The 16,019-nt window shown below is 38.6% G+C and overlaps 1 protein-coding gene across 1 annotated transcript; it reads right to left on the bottom strand.

Annotated features, from left to right (window-relative positions):
• Window positions 1-4,380: 4,380 nt before the first annotated feature.
• On the bottom strand, window positions 4,381-7,668 carry LOC121804711 (proline-rich receptor-like protein kinase PERK1). Its single transcript, XM_042204347.1, has 8 exons — window positions 6,942-7,668; window positions 6,223-6,792; window positions 6,059-6,145; window positions 5,872-5,942; window positions 5,700-5,776; window positions 5,362-5,509; window positions 5,085-5,246; window positions 4,381-4,960 (listed from the first exon to the last, which is right to left on the bottom strand). Exons 1-8 carry the CDS (start codon window positions 7,444-7,446, stop codon window positions 4,655-4,657), a joined length of 1,926 nt encoding a protein of 641 aa, XP_042060281.1. The 5' UTR covers window positions 7,447-7,668; the 3' UTR covers window positions 4,381-4,654.
• Between the last annotated feature and the right edge of the window lie 8,351 nt (window positions 7,669-16,019).

The raw sequence follows: 16,019 nt of genomic DNA, 5'->3' as shown, positions 1-16,019 counted from the left end.
GAAACCGACGGAGGAAGTGAGGCGACGGGTTAGGGATTTCCGAATTGGGGGAATTTGAGAAGTGAGGAAGGTAGAGAAGGGTAGCCGAGGTGGAGGTACTGGGCCTTGTTAATTGATTGAGGAGAAATAAGGATTGGGATATTTTAATTTGGGCTATTTCTTTTTGGGCCTCACTAAATAAATTGAAGAAATAAGGTGGGCTAAGAAAATAAATAATCTTGGGCCAATAATTTAATTTTGGGAAGTTATTTAATTAATTTCGAAACTTTTCAAAGAACGTGGAATTTTATCTTAAGTCCGAAATAAATATATTTTTTTAGAGGAAATAAAGGCGAGAATTTAGTTATGCGCTTGTATAGTTTTTGGGAATTTATTCCGACATCGTGGTGGAAATACGAGGAGCCAACGGAGGAACTTTGGGCGGCTGCCGAATAATCGAAAACCGAGAAACGAGATAAACGATTTTAATTAGGGTGCATGCATCTTATTTATTTAGTTGATTCATTGTGTTGATTTATGTGTTATTTAAATGCTAAAGGTGATTCCTTGCAAGCTATTTGAAAACAAAACGGCGGAAAGACGAGTTAAGGATTTAAGAGAACTAGGTGGACTTTTTTTTTAAAATAAGGGCTATGCCCTAAGTATATTTTTATGTGAAAATGATATGAATATTTGTCATGTCGTGTTTTGTTTTATCTATGGAACCTATCTGATGTGGCTTTTGCCATCATTGGATAATCGAATTCGGGTCTGTCTAGGGAGTGAGTCCCTATTCAGGCTAGTGTACACCTATGGAGATCGTGTGCTATCTCTTCGAGTTGGCCGGTCTAGTGACTTGGAATGTGGCCACATTCTTTGTCATCAATGGATCAGATATGGTAGACATCTATGGGAAAATGACTGCAGTAACGAATTTTACGATGGAAATTATTTTAGTGTCTTGGGCGATTTCTAAAGTTAAAACTCCAAGGTCACTCAATGGTGGCATGATAAATACTTTTTTTTATAAAATATTTTCGGCATGAGTCCACTGAGTGCATCAAGTAATCAACCTTGCATTTTCTTTTTAAATATGTGAAGGTTGAGCGTGACGGGTGCGGTGGGTGTTGAGCAAGACCGTTGAAGAAATTTAAGTGTGTAGAATGTGTCATGTCTTCACACGTGGCTATTCCTTCTCTCAAATGCTTCCTCTAAGTAGTTGTCCTTCTTTTGAGTTCTTGTATCGCTGAGATAATATTCATTTTTGAGTTGTTGATTGTTGAGATACTCTGATTTTATTCGAGCTATGATCGAGTTGTGTTGTTTTCCCCTTTCTTCCCCGCTTCTTTAATCCTCCCCTAGTCGCGATCAACCGTCTTTTCTATCCTTAGAAAATGCGAGCGTGACATTGTATGTTGTCTATCACTGGGTTCTCGAAAACATCGAGGAACCACGAGTATACGATGTCCCCGTTTGTGGCCGTGTTGCAGACAGTTATTGTTGTTGTGTGGAGGTTGATTCAAAGTTGTTGCATCATTTGAATCTCATCACAATGCACTAGTGTAGGTCATGAAAGCCACTTAAGGACATCGGTTCATAGCTAAAAATTTAGCGACAAAATTAGTGGTGGAGAAGCTCATATTCATTCTTGCTTCTTGTTTTTTTTTTTGAGAAGCTTATACTGATTTTAAGGTGTCAAACTTATTATAATTTTACCATTTAACTTGATTCAAATCTCTTCTAGATTAACTCATTTCCCTTGATTTTAATCTTTCATATTTTTATTTTTTCTTCGATATGTCTCTATATTCCGTACTCAATGTTGAGCCTGAAGAGAAGATCCTGATTCTCTTATGTGAAAATTTTCGTCAATCATCAGATCTCTTACTTTGTCAAACGCTAGTTTTGCCCATGCGGCGTTGAAAGCTGCTATTGCGTGGGCCCAACTTTCCGGCAGGGACAATAGAAAAATTAGGGTAGTGATCATGTTGAACTTATTCAGATGTTATTGCACTGGTTGGCATTCTAAAAATTAAACAATCGTTTTATCAAATGTACATTGTTTTTTGTAGATGTTTTCTGATACATATGATAGATACGCTACATCCTTGGACATGATAACCAAATCGCACTCATCACTTTTCTGTTTAGCAACTTCCACTCCTCATTTCCCTCTTTTCAGCTTAGAATTTTAGGGCCTGATACATATCTTTAATGTACATGTAATCCTCGATCCGCTTCTTCCAAAACCCAAAATCAGATTCATAAAAATCTTCTCATATCCCATCTGATTTCTGTCTCTTAAGCCTTAGGCTTTTAATATCAATTGTTACAAATAAACAAAAATAATCGTAAATATTAAAGAGATATTTATCTACGATTTTTATATACGTATATATAGAGTGATATCACAAGCAAAAATTTTACTGTACCAATTGTCAACAAATCCTAATATCATATGACACATTCCGAAAAAATTGTATATCCTAAGAAGTACTATTTGAGTAATTAAGATTAAAAAAACATATGGACCTAAAATAAGTCTAACATATCAAACGGTCCCCCGCTTTAAAGTTTAGGGTAATACTAATTTATGTATGATTAGATGCATTGCGAAATGCGATTTCCCACCAACTCATTCAACCATTTTTCATAAATTCTATCAATACGCGCATTTCTTCGCATCGTTAAATCCCACGCACCACTGCACAAAAGTAAGGATTTACCTCTAGTAAGCGTAGTTTTTATAAACCATAGCCTCAGTGGCGGACGCAGGATTTTAAGATTGAGGAGTCCAAATTACTGTTAACAATTATTTCATATTTTTAATGTTAACTACGACAAAAACAATTCCGACTTAAACAATGCATAGCTAATATAGAGATGGATAATAAGAGATAAATAATTTGAAAATGAGCAATATAAATTAAAGATACATATAGTAATAGTGTCAGTGTCAAAATAATTAAAGAATATATTTTTTTAAATGAAAAACATAATTTTAAAATTTCATTTACGGCGGTGGGTTAGATTTTTTTAAATGAAAACATAATTTTAAAATTTTATTTACGGCGGTGGGTTTAGAACTCAGATTCCTAGCATGAAATTCAATTTGCAAACCATCTACGCTCGTGATGGATTATTAACTATAGTATGAATATATTATATGTAGCTATGTGGAAAATAGCTGGGGTAGGTCCGGATAGCCTAAAATCTTAAAATAGTTGTCTTCACTTGAATATTACATACTCCCTCCGTCCCAAGCTACTTGCACTTATTTCCTTTCTGGGCGTCCCAAGTTACTTGCACTCTTTCCATTTTTAGTAAAAATTATCACCTACAGCCATAATATTTGACTTTGTCTATCACTCATTCCTTAATCCCCGTGCCGAACAGGAAACGTGCGAGTAGCTTGGGACGGAGGGAGTATCTTTCTTTTGGGTTTGTATAAAGATTTTTGACATGTTGAGCTGTAATATCCTCTACTATATTAAATTTTGTTTAATACAACACTGTCACATAATTGATACACCTCGCTATTCATATTTGTAAGTTAAGTAACTTAAGCTAGTAAATCAGAAAAAAAACTATTATTCGTTCCGTTCAATTTAAATAGTGCACTTCATTTTTGTATTTAAAAAATAAGAAAATAATATTTAATAAATTAAATAAATAGATAATAAAGTAGATAAGAGAATAAAATATAATTTTGTCCAAAGAGAAAATATGATCTTACAATGTACCAATAAGAAATACGCATTAAGGGGTCACACCATTAACAGTGCAACAAACGTTTTCAAATTATACTTCTAATGCTAGATTCTTGCTTTAACAAGAAATAAATAATCCCTTTATCATGAAATGTCATATATTATACACCTATTTTACTAATTCATTGCACTCAATTTTTAATATAAAAATTATTATTAAATAAAGCGTACGTTTTACAAAATGATGCAACACTATGAGATGACAAAAATTAAAATAGTAAAAACAAATTGAATTATTACTATTAGTATAAACAAATGAGGAGGCCTGGCCATGTGCAATTTGGTGGCACATGCCTTTTATCAACCAAAAGTATGGTAGTGCATGTGAGGAAACCCAAATTTACTCCATGTGACCACAACTTTAGGTGGACAGTATCATTAGACTGTGACACCCTAATTCTACCAATTTCACCATATTTCATCCCACCACCCACCTAAATTTCCAGTGACCTTCACTTTTCCTAAATATAAAAAACTTTTGAAGGAGACAAATATCCCTGTTCATCCAAACTGGTGAAGAATTAAATGCCATTCCTAAATAATAAATCCACAGCTGGATCAGAGCGAATCTCTAAATAAATATACATGCATAATAAAGACCAGAGAAAGACAGGTTGTATAAACTTTGTCATTTACCCAAAATCAGCATATTTTCCAACCCAACTGTCAACCATATATATCCACAGGCAACATCTTCCACTCTGTACACTCAAAGCCTTGATAGAAAAATTCAAACTTAAAACAATATTTATAAATACAATTTAATACCCAGAAAAATAAAAAGAATTTCAAAAAATCAAGAATTTGGAAAATGGAAATGAAAAACATGCAATCCTTGAAATATTTGCATGAAAATACACGGTTGTGTTAAGGGAATTAGATGGTCAGGAGCAGGAGTGGGAGTGTCAAGCCCCACTGCTGAAACCTTGACTGTCTTTCTTCCTTCCCATCTCCATTTCTCTTGTGTGTTGGCCTTCGCTGCTTGAGCCCGACGGGTTCAACCCGTATTCACTTGTCGGGTTGCTGTATAGGCCACTGCTTCCATATTCTTGGCTGCCCAGTGCCATTTTCCTGAACTTCTTCATGTCCTCGTTGTACTGTGCGGTATCATAGTCTGAGCTTCCATGGGAGCCGTACACAGTGCTGTGTCCAGGTCTGATTCCTTCGTTCAGATCGGATAGTGATACGTCTCCTTCTAAGGCCCTCACCACCTGTGCCACGGTTTACAAACTAGGTGGGTATAATCCGGTTGCATTATAGGCTAAATTAAATGCACAGTTAAGCCGAACATAGAAGAACAAACATAGATATGGATTTAAAACAAAATCAATATACCTGGCTCATTCTTGGCCGACGCCTTGCAGAATGACGGACACAGGCAGCAGCACATGCCACCAAGCGAGCCATCTCATTCTGATTATAATCAGCTCCCAGTCTTCTATCAATAAGAGACTCGAAGTTCCCATCATCAAGGGCGCGAGTCAATAAAGGCCTAGCCTGTATCGGAATTGCTTCATGTTAGCATCTACTCCTCTGGGTACATAATTTACTGATGCTGATGCAATGATATTAAGGTCACTACAAAAATTGATTGTCGTTTATTCCTACTCACCCAGTCAACTAAACTATCATCCATGTACGTTTGATTTGAGTCAACAGGCCGGCGTCCAGTGATCAACTCCAGAAGCATAACACCATAGGAGAATACATCGGACTTGTCACTAAGCTTTCCCGAGGCAGCATACTCTGGAGCCAGATACCTGTTACACAGAAATGTTAGCACGCGAAGAACTGAAATATGTATAATAAGACATCAAAATTTCCTCCCCCCGCTCATGGTGCCTTGCAAAATCAGTTTGTGGGAGGGTGTATCGAAAATTTTATCTATCCATACATATAATACAACCTTACAGATAAACAGTCAAATGAAAGAGTAGTAGTATTTCATACCCAAAGGTACCCATCACTCTTGTAGAGACATGAGTATTGGCATCAGAAGTAAACTTTGCAAGACCAAAATCTGCAACCTGAGATTTGAAATTACATAGCATCAGCAAACATTTCGACAGCAAATTATTCGTTAGACATTTGAGAAAATCAAAGATGATCTTGAAGATATTACCTTTGCTTCAAAGTTGAAATCCAGAAGAATATTAGAAGCCTTAATATCCCTATGGATAATCTTTGGATGACCTGATGAGGAAAATAAAAACATTTTAAAACAAAATAGATGAGAAATAGTGTAAACTATATTCCACTTCTTTTACTGAAACAAGATGACCACTCTTTATGCATCACAATAGACTTACAATCCTCGTGCAGATATGCAAGTCCTTTTGCTGAACCTAGAGCAATCTTCAACCTCGTTGCCCAATCCATCACCGGTCTTCCCTTGCCTGAAACATGTCAATGCTGTAAGGTTCCCTGCTTTCAGTTTATTCTTCGATGAAGTTCAAACATCAAAGCAACTAACCATGAAGGTGGAATTCCAAGGTATTGTTTGGAACAAACTCGTAGACAAGCATTCTCTGAATTCCAGCGATGCAATACCCAACCAACGAGACAAGATGTTTGTGATGCACTCTGCTAATGATCTCAACCTCGGCCTGGAACTCACGCTCCCCTTGTCCACTCCCAGCTTTCAGCTGCTTAACCGCAACTTCCTTACCGTTCGGAAGGACTCCCCTATGCACATAACCGAAACCACCTTGTCCGAGCAGGTTGGCGTCTGAGAATCCATCTGTTGCCATTGCCAATTCTTCATATGTGAATGTGCTCTTGGAAAAGCCTAATGCCATTCCAGGTGAAGGCGGAGGGAGCGGAGTCTCAGGGCCCGAATAATTGGAACCTGAATCTCCACTGCTGCTCATGTAAGGCAGAGGAGGAGGAGGCTGAGGTGAAGGAGCACGCGCTGGCGAATGTGGAGGCCTCGAAGCACCACCGGGCGGGGGAGTAGGCTTCGGAGGCACTGTAACAACATGATGAGGAGGTGGTGGTGGAGCATTCTGTTGCCAATTCTGTACTTGGCCACCATATGGATCAGCTGCAAAAGGATGTAAAGAAGTAGAAAGTCAGCATCTTTAAATCTATATGTTTTCCATATTCAATCATCAAATCATCTCCACATGTGTATGACTATAAACAGCATATAATAAATTGTGAACAAGAAAATGAAATTCATAAATCTAGCACCTTTATAGCCAGGAGGCGGCGGAGGCACGTAATACTCAGGCTGCTGTCTTCTCCTCTTCTTCTTGCAGCATATAAACATCAAGCTCAGTATCACCAGCAATGCGACGCCTCCTACAGCAATCCCAACCACCATCCCCATCGAAATCGCCGGGTCATCATTAGAAGGCGGCGGAGACGGATTCGACCCGGACGAGCCAGGGGGGGAGACGCCCCTGGTCGGCGGCGCCGGTGGGGTTCCTCTATTGGGTGGTGAGGGAGAGCCGCCGCCGGATGGAGAAGGCGGTGACGGAGGGGATCCAGACGGGGTGGTTGGGGCGGGCGGCGATGGGGTGGTGGAGGGTGGTGGGGTGGAAGGCGTGGACGGAGGAAGAGCTGGCGGATTCGGCGGTGGAGAGGTCGTGGGAGTAGGTGGCGGAGTGGTGGTTGGAGAAGGTGAGGTGGCGGCGGGCGGTGGAGCGGTGGTGTTTGTAGGAGGAGGGGCGGACCCCGGCGCCGGCGAAGACATTTGTGGATAAACTTTACCAAATTAACGTCCGAAAACGAATCGAATCAAGTGAGTCTGAATTTGCTGGAAAATTGAAAAAATAAATCGGTGGGCAGGGTTTTGCTTTTGAATGAGCAAACTTTTGGTTGCTCTGTCCAACCAGAGAGAGACAGAGAGAGAGTTGAGTGTAATGTAGTCGTTGGTAATTATGAAGGGATGAAGAAAGTGGGAAATGAATTTGCTTTTTTCGGTGGTATTTTCGATAGGGATAGATTCAAGTCAAAATATACTCCGTATTAATTATGTTTAATTTGTTTCCTTATTTGCATTTTCTGCTGTTTGGGTATTGTTATATTTTAACGCGTTTTTCCTCCTGTTATTTTTTTTATATCCGCAATCGGCTTTACAGTAGGTACACATAATAGATTATTCAGTTTTTGTGACGTCATCAATTACCTAGTTGTGTGAATAATCTAATGATTCTAATTTATTATAGCCGTTGTTTGGTTTATTAGATAAAATTATGATGAGATGTAGTGTAAGATTGATTATGATATTTAATCTAATGAACTAAACACAATATATATTTAATCTCGATATAGTATAGTCTTGCAAATTAGTGAACAGCCCCATAGTAATTACCAATTCTCCAATTTAGAGCATGCACAATGGAATTGTCGGAATGCAGGCTATTTAAACACTGAGTATTGTACTGAGCCGTCTGCTTGTCATTCGACCTCCTAGACGTGCGTGAAGCCAACCATGCGGCGCCAATGCAGCGATCGCATCAGTTGCCATGTATTTTCATTTTTATTATTTTGAATTAAACTTAATATTCTGATTTCACCTATAAACACACTCATTTTCTACTTATTTTTCGCACTATCTCTTTTCATCCCTCTGCAAAATCGATGGAAGCTTTCATGACCTATTCATCTGCAATAGGGTGGGATCCCAATTATTCAACCACTTCGAACCAATCATCGAGATAGGTTCCGAATAGACAACTCTTGATCGCATCGATGGGTACTAATACCCTAGATACTTGCGCATCGAAGGTTCAATAGTGGGCACGAAGAAGTACGCGACGTTCCCAATGACCCAATCATTGACACCGCCTAGAGGGTGCACCAGTTTTGGGAGAGAATTGCTTATGTGTACAGCAAGAACAGACCAAGTTGGGCATGGGAGCGCGTTTTGACCGGATGCAGCCGGATTTCACCAACTACGTTGACATCCTTATAATTATGCAGAAACTCTGCCCGAGTGGGGCAAGTAGGACGGTATCTTTGGGAAATGCACATAAGGCGTTCTTCAAGTAAGAACAAAGAGAATTCATTTACGACGACGTATATGTCATTGTTGGAACCACCCGAAGTTTTCTGGTAGTTCTAATTTGGGAGGGTCTTAGAGAACAAAGATCGATGTCTCGAACTCATTTGCTCGGTGCCGAGAGCCTCTGCCATAAAAAGATGACTGCAAGGTTTCAAAAAAATTGGGTTGCGGGTAGTCAGACTACCCATAATGCTCTTGCTGGTATTGTGGCTGGGTATGCTGTTGGTTGCTTCTCTGGTGTGGCGGGACATAACTCACCATTTGGTTGTTCGGTTGCCTTCCCTGGTTGCTTGACTGGGGGCCTTGCTGTCTGTACCCCCAGTTTCCCTCATTCTGTCTGTTTGACCAGTTTGGCTACCCTCCACTGGACCAGTTCCCTTGAGGTCCACTTGACCAACCTGCCTGTCCTCCCTGCATTCTGATCCCTCCGCTATTTGTCATCTCCTAGTTTCGGGCTGGCCAGTTGGGCTGCCCCTCAAAGGGTTGCATCTGCTGTGTCGAGAGTTGAGGTGGTTGGCTCTGATTCTGATCAGTCCACCTGAAGTTAGGGTGGTCTCTCCATGGAGCGTCTCTCTGTTTGCCCTGGATCCAGTTGCCATTCGCATTCCAGTGGCCGACGGCATTCACTTGGGCTTGCGGCTCCGCCTCAGGGGAAAACTCGCAATATTAATAGTGATGCTCTTCCGGTGGTGGCGGCGGTGCATACTGCTGCTCTTTGGGTGCAGGTGGCGGAGGTGCTCTGGATTTCTCTACTGCCTCAAGCAGCTTCATCTCCATCTGCTTGAATCGAGCCTCCAATTTTTCATCACTGCGTGCCTCTGCTGCGTGTACTGCACCTCTTCGGTACTGGCCACGGGACGTCTCATACGAGCGCTTGGCCTTAATGAGCCTCTCCAGGATGTTCTTGGCTTGGCTGAATGGGGTCTTTGAGAAATCCCCCTGAGCTGCTAGGTTGAGATCATTCTTGCTATCGACTGTCAATCCACCGTAGAAGATCGAGTAGATCTCCCGCTCCCCCAGCTTGTGGTTGGGGCATGCTTGAAGCAGCCCTTGGAATCTATCACAGTACTGGCCGAGGGGCTCATCATACTCCTGTCTGGCTTCTGTAATCTCCCGCTTGAGGGCACTTGTTTTTTACGCTGGAAAGAAGCGATCAAGGAATATCATTCGGAACTCGGCCCATGTTTTGATGGACCCTTCTGGCAGTCTCGACAGCCATACTCCAGCATCACCCTTAAAAACGAAGGGGATGTCTTTCAGCCTATAATCTTCAGAAGTAGATCCAGCCGGTACGGGCTGGATATCACAGTATCGGCAAAATTCCTCCAAGAAGGCGTACGAACACTCTTTTGAAATGCCGTAAAAATGAGATAAAACAGCTAGTACTCCTGACTTGCATGATGGTCCGCATCCCAGGAGTAACGACAATAGCATGTGTGGGCTCCTTCTCGTCATGAGCGTGCAGAGAGCCAATTCCTGAGTCGTTGTCGACGAGGGTCATCTCTGCTTTTGCTTGTTCAAGTGGTGGTGGCTGGGGTGCTACGTTCTGCTCTCCTTCTTCTTCGCTAGTCAGTTGTTCAGCGGCGGCTGCTGCTGCTGCTAGTGTGGCTTGGTATCGCGTGGTAGCAACACCGGCTTCATGGATTCTCTTATGCGCGTTCGTATCTCTGTATACGAAAGGATGATTCCAGTGTCCACCGCGTTAGTACCTTCTCATGAACAGAAAGAAAAACAAATAAGAAAAGAAAGAAACAAAATTATATACACCTCTGCGCTACACACAAACATAAAATAACACCATGCTTCCCCGGCAATGACGCCATTTTGGTTGGCCTGCGGATGCGACTTGCGGTTTTTTTTTCTTTTGATTCAAGTTATATGGAAGAGATAACTGAACCGGTTGGATCAGCTAGCAAATGTCGTTGCTACTTGATCAAGTTGCTCTCGCTCTCGCACGCCACCAATGTCATTTATAAACTCTCAATTTTGCACTACTTTAACAGTAAAGCGGCAAGTTCGGGGTCGATCCCACAGAAAAACTAGTGTATCGAGTGTGTGCGTAGTAAATAGGGGTTTGGCTGCTGCCACGCTTTAACTTTGGGAGTTTTTAACTACTGATTTTACTTTAGACAGAAAAATAACTAACTACTTGTTCAAGGGAATTTTAACTACTGGGTCAAGTGAAATTCAGACTGGAATGAAAATTAACTACTTAGAACAGTAAACACGATGACGAAAACAGAACAACTTCGATTTTATATTCAGAATCCGAACGAGTGCAGCGAACATGCGGAATACAAAAAGCTCGAAACTTTAACTACAAAGCAACTTGAAATTAAACTAAGCTAACACTTCTGAAAATACGAAAGCAAGTAAACCGAGAAGATCCTCAGCAGAAAACTTGAGACAACGCTGACAGATATAGAGTATTCTGTAGCGCTCCCTTCGGTCGCCCTTTTCTCTAACTAAGCATTACTTTATCTAAACACTCTAGAGGATTGGACTAAACTAGAGAACTAACTAAACTAAAGACGGAAAGTAAAAGATCGGATTCACTTTTTTGCGTAGTGGCACATCCTCTATTTATAATCTCGGCAACGACCTCCAGCTGGATAACGATCTTGGCAGGGAATATTCGCTCACGCTAAGAGTGAGCGACTCATGACTCAGCTCCGTCCTTGCGTCTCATATATCAGCACGTGTCCCCTTCTAAAACATTGTCCTTGCTAACAGAATGATGCGCACCATCCAGCTCATTGCCTTTCATGTCCTTCTTCTGGAAGCCAGTGGTCCCTTCATTGACTGCTTGATTACTCCCCTTGATCAACTCCCCCGCTTTCTGGTCTTTTTCGCCTTTTGTACTTGCTTGATCAGTTTGGCCTTGTTGCCTTGGTCAAGCGGCATTTCTGCACATTTAACACTTGCTTTGCGCGATAAAACCAATCAAGTAGCGTACATTTTACCCCTAAACCGATGCATGAAATGAGCCTTATCATCTACGGGTCAAATCATATTGGTATATTGGAAGCTCCGGGTAGATATCGTGCTTCATTTATCACAGAATAATAAATTGAACAGAGAGGCATATGCATATGGATATTAATTTGTTTACGATATTTATTGCTCCTGGTTATATGTATTGCTTAAAGAGTATGTTTGATAATTGTGTAGTGGGAAAGTAAAGGTGGAATTTATATAAACGGATTTGTGGCTCTTATAATCCACTAATATTAATCTGAATAAAATATCAATGATGTTTTGGTGGGCTTGAGTTATACAAACTCTACGAATTATCAGGGTAGGTGGCTAACATATTTTGACAACCTTTTTATCCTTATCAATTTGCGCAAAGAAAAATTTATAGCGTATAGAGTTACAAGAGTTCAAGATATTTTAATATATGTATCTGAAAAACGTTAGTTTTTATAACTATTTTAAATGTATACGTCAAAGGAGTTGGGGTGTCACAAGAAATTTGGACATTTGTGATTTATTTCAATTTGTAAATTATAATTATATTTGGGAAATACACGGTACACTTATTTGATTTTACTTTATCAAAGTTTCATCTTTCGAAAACTTTTAATGATATTTTAGTTCTTATATCCATATTATATAAAAAAAAGTTATACTAACTAAAAAAATTAAAATATATTAAAAATATTACAATCCTAGTGAAATATAAATTAAAATACATATAAAGATATCAAAATTACATAAATCATAGTACCACAACTTTATTTGTTTATATATAAAAAATTTTATGGATTATTTTATTTTATAGTTCAATTGACTAACAAACAATAATTAATTAACATTATTCAATAAAATTTTAGGCATATAAAATATTAAATAAATTAAATCTATTAAGATGAAGTAAGTAAAAAACACTAAATAAATTAACTATCTGCAAATCCAATAACATTAAACAAATAAAGAATTAAATAAATTAGTTTAAATGAATTAAAAATAGCCCATTAAACAAATAAAGAATTAAATTAATGCTTCACGCATTAATAACAAATCTAGATACACAACCATTCATGTTTATAATGCTCTAAGTAATGCGTCGCACTCTTCATCTTCTTCATCTTTCTTCCCAGCGAATTCTTTAGTTCCTTGACAACCAAAGAAATCGAGGCTCCCACTTAATTTAGAGGCTCCACTTAATACTATTATGCATGTTTAAATGAAATGACATAGTAAAATCTCCCACTTCTCCACTTAATCACATTTTTAGGCCTTTAATTATATATTTTTAATATAATTTTTTAAATTAAATGACAATCTTGTAAATTTCTTCAAAACTCCCCTTTTATATATTATATAGATTTGGAATTCTATTTTTTTGATAAGAATTCAAATTTTGGAATTGGAATTGGAATTGTCACTCAATTTGAAATCTAAATATATTATGGTACAAGTATTAAATTTAGAACTGAAGACTCCAATTTCAATTCCATAAATCCAATTACATGATATCAAAAAGAGCATAGACTTTGGAGTTGAAATCTTTAACGTCAAGAACACTAGTAATATATCATATCCTTAAAAATGATTTTTTTAAAATTATTTGTAAGTTGGGCCAAATGTTAATTAGGCCATCCCAAATAGATCTCCCAACATTCATTTTGACTGGATTTGACATAGTTGAAGCTCGGTCTCCAAATTAAAATCAAATATTAAATTATAATTCAATCAACCAATCAATTACATTAAATTGATTCGATAAGTACTAATTTGTGCACAGTTCTTGTAAAAGAAAGGTGAGACTATTTCTAAGGGTACACTAAAACTTAAAATAGGATAGGTAATTAGCTCATAGTACTTTAAAACCAATTTTATTTTTGGTTTTTGAGAAAAAAATAATTTTAGGTTCACACTAAACTCAAACCCAAAAGTTTTTCAAATTTTATGAATAAAAAAAGCATAATATAGAGAATATTCTTTTAAGTTTGAGTTTAGTATAAATGGTTGGAATAAAATCATATTTGATGTGACATTTAAATCAAATGGGCTGGAGAGATGCTCTAAGAAAAATGAAACTCGCTTGGTCCCCAAATTACAATTGAATAAATATTATTCGTAAATTAAAACTGACTTTAGTATTAGTAAAAAGACTTTTATTATATGCTAGCATAATTAACGGCGCGACTGCAGAAAGAGTTGAAGGTGGCATATGAAAGATGTGAGATTTTAAAGGAACCGAAAATTACGGCAAATATGAGATAGAAGAATTTCAAGAAGGTGCTAAACAACATGCTTCGTCACAATTTTCTTACCTTCTTGCTCCAAGTTACTTTCATTTTTGCAATCTTCCAATTTGCAATGAAGGAACGAAAGAAAGAGAGTATTGGTTTTTATTTCATGTAAATATCTATAAACAATTATCTTGGGCCAAGTTAAAAGTACTAGTGGAGTACAATTTTAAAATGAGCCCATTGTATGTGTCATTGACACTAAAATATGCCACAATTGTTAATATTAACTTGGACCCAGTATTAAAATCATGCGTCCGCTACTGGATGTAGGTGTTGGACACAACCGCGGGAAAGAGGGTCAATCCGGTATGGTTTGTCAATCCCTGTTAAGCTATTTCTTGTAATGTTCATTCAGATGCAACGAGCCAAGTGATACCCAAAATAAAGAAATACACAATGGACCAGACGATACATTGCTCATCATTTTCCTTCAAATGTAATTGCCACTATCTCTATAGGAGAAAACATATTAACATATTCTTGACTACAAACTTAATTTATTCTTATATAGGGTTCTTACTCATGATCTATTTCTAAATATTCTAACGGTTTTATCCACATATACTACAAAACTATTACAGTATGTATCAACAATAACCAAGGTTGACGTCGTATTTGCCAAAAATGAGAATTCCAACAACTAAGCAATTGTAATCGTTTTGAACATGCAGTTAATTATGGAGCCTAATTTATCTCCTACCATGTTTAGGATTTGTTTCCTTAAAATATTTTTTTCTTGTGATATATGTTTCCTAGTTTAACTAGAATTAAGGCTCTCTAGTTGCTTATAAATAAAGGTGCTCTCTCATTGTTAAATTATGCTTATTCTGAAATTATATAGTGAAATCCCTGGCTTGGCATCGCCCCCAGACGTAGATACACATTGTATCGAACTGGGTAAACAATTTCTTGTGTTCATTCTCTTTCATATTCGTGATTGCCTGTGTTTATTTCCCTACAACTGGTATCAAGAGCCTAGGGTTTAAGAGGCAGAAATCACGATGGGGATCGACGAGAAAATTGCTGTAGAGAAGTTCGACGGATCTGATTTCGGATTTTGAAGATGCAGATTGAGGATTACCTGTACAGTAAAGATCTCTGGAAGCCTTTAAAAACCAAACCCGAAAAGATGGAACAGGAGGAGTGGGAGCTGCTGGACAGAAAAGCGATGAGCGCGATTAGGCTATCGTTGTCCAAGGATGTGGCTTATCACACGACTGCAGCAAAGTCAACAAAGGAGATGATGAAGATCTTGGAGGACATGTATCATAAACCATCAACGGCAAACAAGGTACATCTGATTAGACGATTGTTTAATTTTAGAATGCAAGAGGGAAAGCTGGTGCAACAACATCTCAACGAGTTCAACATGATTACTTCGCAACTGAACTCGGTTGATATAAAATTCGATGATGAAATTCGTGCCCTGATTTTGCTATCGTCTATGCCTGAGAGTTGGGCTGGCACAGTGACAGTAGTTACTGCTGCAGAGACAAACCTAACAGTTGACAGAGTAAGAGATCTGATGATTGGTGAGGAAGTTCACCGGAGAGAATCAGGATCTTCTACTTCGGGATCAGCACTGAATACAGAACAGAGAGGCAGATCGAAGGGAACACAAAATCGTGGAAGATCAAATTTCAGAGGAAGGAGCCAATCCAAGAAGGATTTGGATAAAGTTAAATGCTGGAATTGTGATGAGTTTGGGCATTTTAGAAATCAGTGTGAGGCACTGAAGAAGTATAAGAATAAGGATCAGAAGAACAAGAAGACAGCAAACGCTACCATGTCTGATGACGATGGCGAGGCGTTGGTCTTAAGTGTCAGTATTCCGATGGAATCGTGGGTATTGGATTCTAGAGCGTCGTTCCACTCCTGCAGCAATGTGGAGATAATGGAAGACTACGTTTCTGGCGATTTTGGGAAGGTACATCTGGTTGATGACGAGCCCTTAGATATCGTGGGAAAGGGAAACGTGAAGGTAGTGACGTCCAATGG

This window comes from Salvia splendens, chromosome 5, assembly GCF_004379255.2.
Source record: "Salvia splendens isolate huo1 chromosome 5, SspV2, whole genome shotgun sequence".
In the NCBI taxonomy this organism is placed as follows: domain Eukaryota; kingdom Viridiplantae; phylum Streptophyta; class Magnoliopsida; order Lamiales; family Lamiaceae; genus Salvia; species Salvia splendens.
The sequence above is the reverse complement of the archived record's forward strand: the minus strand, read 5'-3'. Positions and strand labels throughout refer to the sequence as shown.